Raw genomic sequence first — 6983 nt, forward strand, 5'->3', positions numbered from 1 at the left:
ATAATAATAATAATAATAATATCAATCACTTCTAAAGCCCTCGCTCCTTTTGCGGCTTTAGGCGCTACAAAATAAAATGCATAAAAAAAATCGCCAGCTTACACAGTGCCTTGTTTCATAGATATAGGCCCACTAAACGTATAGCAATCCTTTCAAATACAAATACACCAGTCATTTGACAAAAGAACGCATGTATAAAAAGACAATCGAGAATCACTGTGGTTGTTGATCACATTTCATTTGTTGTAAAAAATATCAAACTAGCCAGTAAAATGAGATTAAAATAGATACATGTATATATCCCGGTTTTCTTTTTGTCGTCAATACTATAAACCAACTTGTTCCGCACTGTGACTGGAGCTTTGTGCCTGAACGTTATCTATTCTATTATCTATTTGTGGTGACCGAATTTTGCTATTCAAAAGGCTTTTAAATGGCTGCATCGATCGACATGCGGTTTTCGCCAAAACATTCTTTAGAATATTCTCCAGATCATGACGCCCTTGTTTTTTTCAGTTTTGAGACAGGTTTGCTGCAAAAAGCTAAATTTCTTTATTTCGCCAATCGCTTTTTGTAGGCCGACGCTTCTGTCTCTGTCATTTTTGAAAATCCGGAAGTGATATGTCGCGAGGCGCATTTTATTTTGAGAGTATAGATAATAGATAGACCTTCTCATTTTTTGCATCTCTCAAGATTTATTTCCCCATTCCAGTAGAGTGTAAATATAGTAGGCAAATGATCATTCCTTTAGAATATTCTTCAGATCATGACACCCTTGGTTTTTTCAGTTTTGAGACAGTTTTGCCGCAAAAACCTAAATTTCTTTTTTTTTCGCCGATCGCTTTTGTCTCTGTAATTTTAGAAAATCCGGAAGTGGTATTTCGCGAGGCGCATTTTGTTTTGAGAGTAGTATAGATCTAGACCTTCTCATTTTTTGCATATCTCAAGATTTATTTCCCCATTCCAGTAGAGTGTAAATATAGTAGGCCAATGACTTTTAGTTGATATCATAGCACAGATCATTCCTTTCATCGAAAGGGGGCCCAGCTAGTTAATTTTAGAAATATATCGTCGCCTAAGAACTATTTTGTCCTAAACACCTTCTTTATTTAATTACACTTTGGAAAAATTAGTTCTGAGGCGACGATATTATATTGGCGTTGATTTTTGTCAATAAAATGAGTTTATTGTTTTTCTTTTCCAGCCCAGTTCGGCATGGGTGGCATGGCCGGTGGTATGTCACCTATGGGAGGAATGGGCATGGGTAGCATGATGCTCCCTCTCCTCTCCCGCGGCGGCGGCGGTATGGAAGGTATGTTGGGCCTGATGTTGATGTCTTTTTTGATGCAGCAGGGCGGAGGAGGAGGAGGAGGAGGCTTGGGAGGCTTACCCTTCCCCCTCTTGATGGCCTTGATGCGCGGCGGCGGAAACGAGATGATGCCCCTGCTGTTTTCATTGATGGGTTCACAGGGCGGCGCCGGGGGACTCATGAACAACCCTTTTATGATGATGACGCTCATGCAGCAAGGAGGAGATGCTATGAAAATGATGCCCTACCTTTTGATGCAGAACAACGCTGGCGGCGGTGGCGCGGGAGGTCCAGTTGATCCAACAGGAGGTGCCGGCCCCGCAGGTGGCATGTCATCGATGGCGCCACTTCTGATGAGCGGAGCGATGGGAGCGTAGAAAGAACACCCTCGTTTAACCTTAACAAATAAAAATCCACGCCATCTTAGCCCCCTTTTCTTTTAATCTGTCTATCTGCTGGTCAGTCTCTCGTTTCCACCTTGAGAGCAGGCAGCGTTTCAAGACACAGCTTCAGATCAAGAGTATCACTCATGTTTGTCTAATAGTTTAAGACGTTGAGGGTATATCTTAATATATTCACTTTTGCCAAAAACCAGTTGAAAAGTTTCTGTGAGACCGATTAGGGACATCACAATCGATAATATTTTACCTGAAACACAAGGGACAAACACAGTTCTGAAAGTCCGTAGTCTTGTTTGGCCGGGGGCAATTGGATTTTTAAAAAATTAAGTCTGAAGGTCAGGACAAAAGAAAAACGATGGACCCGAAGGCTACTGGCTCCCTGAAAACTCCCTCTTAAAACTGTCTCTTAAGAACACAGTTATACCACTATTTGTGAAGTTCATGTCCTTTTACGAGAGTTATATTCTGGGCATTCTTCTCCCAGAATTCAACTCTTCATTAAGCTACAACAAATGGCGAGAAAAGGGTTTGTCGTATTCTTATGAGTGTGTCTGTGTGGACCTCTTTGGGAGCGAAAATGTACTTGTTTTACTCTGCACTGTGGTGCTTTCAATAAATGTTGGTTACTGTCTTATGAACATATTCGGTTTGGATGGTTTACTTATAAAAGAGAGGCATATGCAGAAGAAATACGAGTTATAGCTCAAGGTATACCTCGCACCGATGACATTCGCAAACTGTGTTTATTCTAGGATTTCTGGTTTACATTTTTATGTCGGTGCATTGTGAAATTTTGAGTAAAAACTTTGTTTTTTAAAAGTGTGAACGAGAAAGTTACGATACATATTCCAATAAATCATTGCCGTATGGTTATTTTGCTAAAACATAAACCAGACTTAATTTTCTCTTGGCATCGCTTGTAAAATTAGAATTCATTAACTTACACAGTTTGAGATTTTCATTGATGCGATGCATTGAGTACTCTATTCTTATTTAGATATGTAAGGGATGTATTCATTTGTCCAGCATCTTGGAAACGGCAAGGGCATGATATGGACGGGACCATGGCAGAAAATCAGACTGACTGCTGTAGACCTAGATGAAACCATAAGATCACGCCAGTAGGGAGTTCGTGCTTGCGTAGTTTCGTTTTAAAATGTCTAATCGGATCGACTCCAAATTAGAATCGGTGAGAATATTATTGTCTTTCTCGCCATTGCCTGTATGCAGTCTGCTGCACATATACTTAGACACGTGGTCTAGTTACTTCTTGTAACTCTTGGAGTTGGCTACTTATATAAGATCTCAGTCTTGTTAGTCAGCATATATCCATTATCATAATCCCTTGATAATTTTCACTTCTAGGAATACCCCTTCCACCACCCTCTGCCCCCCCACCCCCCCCCCCCACAAAAAAAACCCAACAGGAAATTTCGTTTTGTCTCCTTCAGTAACTGAGAAATACACTGAGGCTTACACTCTTTGAGGTCGCTTTGCCATAAAAGTAAACTTTACGCAATTCTCCCACGGATGATTGAGGTTCGAATCACAAATAGGGTCCAAATTTTTATTTCACTGAAGGGATATACTTTTCCTTACACTATGACCTCTAGGGGTATCAGATGGCCTTCTATCAAACGCGGCCTTTGTTGTGAATGAAGCTGGCATCTATAACCACCACAAGAGCCTTGCATCAACTCTGTTGTGAATGGTGCCGTTTGTGTATATGAGTAGACGTTATGTCTTCTACTTATAGTCTTTACGAAGTTGACCCAAGCACGCTGTGTAAGGATCTCACAAAATTGGGAGGTGTGCTACCAGTATTATCATTCCCAACTTGACAACCATCAAAAGGTACGGGTTGACTCTTCAAGGACTCAGCGGACACGTATCTCCAATCAGCAACAGAACAGAGATATTGTTGTGGCACATTTCGAACCATCACACACAAATCAGAGACACACATTTGCATAATTCGAAGGTGTTGAAGTAGTTGCCTGTCTTTTAATATTTTTGAACAAGAAAATAAATTAAAAATCTGCAAGCTCTTTTAAAAAAAAGAGAGCTCCAGTACAGCGGAGTCTTCAAGAGTTGTCAAATTACCAGAACCCACGTCCTCAAAGGGATAAGAGGCAGAGAAAAAAAAGTAACAAAGTTCAGTCTAGCAGGACACCGTGCTGAGAAGATCTGCTCCAGAAAGGATGAGTAAGATAATTTTTATTCAAACCCACAATGTTTTGATTCCCGAGCTACTATCAGACAGCCAATAAATTCCTTGCTATTTGCATCACAAATCTTTCTGTTAACGTGTCCTGACGAGGGACCACAAACTCTTCCTTAGCAAATGTTTATATTGTAAATTCAATAATAACGAAACAAAAGGAATGCGTTAACATTAAATGTTATTAACCCGGGGTAATTCAGTAGGCTTATCGTCCCATGGACACGAACACATCATTCAGAAAGCTGGTCGCTTCGACCCTGTCTATCGGGGCCCACTCTGGGCTGAGTGGGATACGGCATTCTAGCATCCCAGCAAGCCAGCACCCCAGCATCCCATCACCACATCTTCTCATCATCCCAATATCCCATCACCACATCTTCCCATCATCCTAGTATCCCATCACCACAACTTCCCATCATCCCAGTCTCCCATTACCACATCATCCCAGTATCCCAGCGCCCCATCATCCCATCATCCCAGTAACCCATTATCACATCATCACATCATCCCAGCGCCCCATCATCCCATCATCCCAGTAACCCATCATCCCACCATCCCACCATCCCACTATCCCACCATCCCACCATCCCACCATCCCATCATCCCATCATCTCATCATCCGCTTTGAGCTGGGATCAATATTTCTAACGACACCAGGTCTCAGAACTCATTAGTGGATTAGACTGAACAGGTTTACTTAAAAGCCAAAATGTGACACCCACTCGTTTCTTTATCTTGTTCAACATTTAACACTCTTTAGTAAACACAACAGTGTGTTTCTTAGACAGAACAGCATTGTTTTCTCTCCCATCGTCTCAAAGTGGGACAGAAGCAAAGATACAAAGAGTCTCATTGAGCGAAAAAAAACCAAACCTTTTATACATTTCGAGAGAACAACCCCAAACCTTTTATACATTTCGAGAGAACTGCTAAGTCTCCATATGGTTTACTTCTTTCAAAAAGACATGCGCTTTGGCAGGGCCGATGAATTTAAGAAATCAGCGAATTTGGCACGGTCGAAGCACCTAACATTGCTTTTTGGGGTGTTTTTTAAAAAACTGTTTACTTTTTTGTTTGTTTGTTGAAGGGTTGTTCCAAGAAGTCAGGCGATCACTAAAGTGCAGTCAGTGTGGATCATCACAGCCAGTTGCTATACCCCCCCCCCCAAATCTGAAAACAGCTGGTGTATTTCGTTCAGGTCGGTGTTCACCCAAAAGGTCAGTGACTGAGCGACTGGCTAGAGCGCAGAAAGAACCTGGTTTGTGAAAAAGAAATTAGAACATTATTCTAGAGTACCACAGAAATGTGTACCATGAAGTCATTGAGATGGGTCTTGAACTTAAAGGGTACCGGTACCAAACTGAGGCACCCCCCCCCCCCCCCCCCCCACACTTGCAACCCCGTTGGCCTAGAGTATTCAGAATAACTAGCAGGTCCAATCAATTGGAAGGCACTTATCGTCAGTGTATTTCGTTATCCGTATACTGGGCATTCGGGTACTTTCGATAAAACGTGAAAAGCGTTTTCTTTTCTTTTTAAATTAGTCTATTATGCGTTTTAGCCTCTTGATTTTTACAATTTATATTTAAAGTATCATGAATTATTAATGGAAAGTAAAATGGGAGAGGAAATTTTTTTGATTGTGCTTGGGTCAAATGCCTTAAGACCGGAGTTTTAAAATTGTGTTCCATACATGGATAGCGAACTGCAATGACGTTATGTTTCCAAACGATTTTGTCAGCCCGACAGACGTTTACTGGTGCCGTCTAATGGTTTTGCAATTTTAGCATAAAATCAACCAATGCAAAAGAGAAACCCTGAAGAAATGATAGATCCTTAACTGAAATTTCCCAAATACAGTACAATTTTGTGGACTGAAGTATTCGTTGCTAATTGGTAATAAATGGTATCATTATCTGATTGAAAGCAGCAAGGAGAATAAAAGTAACAAAAGTAATCAGGCAAGTTTATAGATTTTGTCTAAAACAATAGATCATGTTTTAAAGATGTGTTAACATTGCTTTTGAATAATCGTAAAGAAAGATGTGGTTGCATTTTAAACACGTGCAATATTGATAAGACTGAAAGTCTACATTGAAAAAATAATTAACATACTAAACATGTGTGCTTTTATCAGTTCTTCACGTTCCGATAAACCTTTGCTAAGACAAACTAGCACGGAGTTAAAGTGTTGAGACACCGTTGGAAACTTTTGTAAATAAAATTCCCGGCAGTCATTTTCAGATGCTGCAAGACGTAGGAATGCAAACAGAGCCAGTGGAGAGATCCTCAAATGCCATCCTTTCAAGTTTACAGTCGCAAAGCTCATGAATCAAATTATCTCTTTGAAATAATACGGCAGGCGAAAAATCGTGTCAAGTGCAGAAACTCCACAAAGAACGAACCCAAGGTGCTGAAAAACCAAACTCCTTTGAAAAGGAGAGAGGGAAAAAGGAATAATTTTGGAGTGCGATATGGTCGCTGGATTGGAAGAAATGGATCCATCCGCGACTCCCAAGATCCCTGGATACCCATAGCAACTGGTTAAAAACTTTTAGGCTTCCATCGACCCTTTATAGATCATGAAAGAGGTGGGCAGCGACCTGGTCTGCCAGAGTCAAAGGATACAGCGTTCTAGTATATATTTTGTTGGTGGGTGAGAGGAAGGGGGAGGGGGGGAGGGGTTAAGCAAGTGGCATGGTTTTCTCTGTTGCAGGATCTCCCTTAGGTACTTTTCCTTTTTCCTTTTTCCTTCCTCTGGTATCCTGAAGATGTCGAAGGGAGGTGCAAGTTTCGGTCCTGTGCTAGGTGTGTAGCGTCTGTAATTCCCCTAGGTATAATTCAGAAATTGGGAAGCTGTGGAGTCACTGTTACCACAATAAATGTTGTGCAATGTTGACTGCAACTGTTGATACTGGAAAAATAGAAGAACAGTTACGACCCCTGCATAAAAAAACAAACAAACAAATCCAAACCAAGCCAAATCATTAACAAAACAAACAGAAAACTACAACAAAATAAATTACAAAAACGAAACGAAAACAAGACA

At 40.8% G+C, this 6983-nt stretch overlaps 1 protein-coding gene across 1 annotated transcript in view; it reads left to right on the forward strand.

Annotated features, from left to right (window-relative positions):
• Positions 1-2596, forward strand: part of LOC101856129 (glycine and methionine-rich protein) — an 11911-nt gene extending 9315 nt beyond the window's left edge. The window contains exon 3 of the mRNA XM_005108265.3: positions 1205-2596. Coding sequence (XP_005108322.1) covers positions 1205-1686 — 482 coding nt within the window. The 3' untranslated portion in view covers positions 1687-2596. The remainder of the gene's footprint in view (positions 1-1204) is intronic.
• The last annotated feature ends 4387 nt before the right edge of the window (positions 2597-6983 follow it).

Source organism: Aplysia californica, unplaced genomic scaffold, assembly GCF_000002075.1.
Source record: "Aplysia californica isolate F4 #8 unplaced genomic scaffold, AplCal3.0 scaffold00673, whole genome shotgun sequence".
NCBI classification, from domain to species: domain Eukaryota; kingdom Metazoa; phylum Mollusca; class Gastropoda; order Aplysiida; family Aplysiidae; genus Aplysia; species Aplysia californica.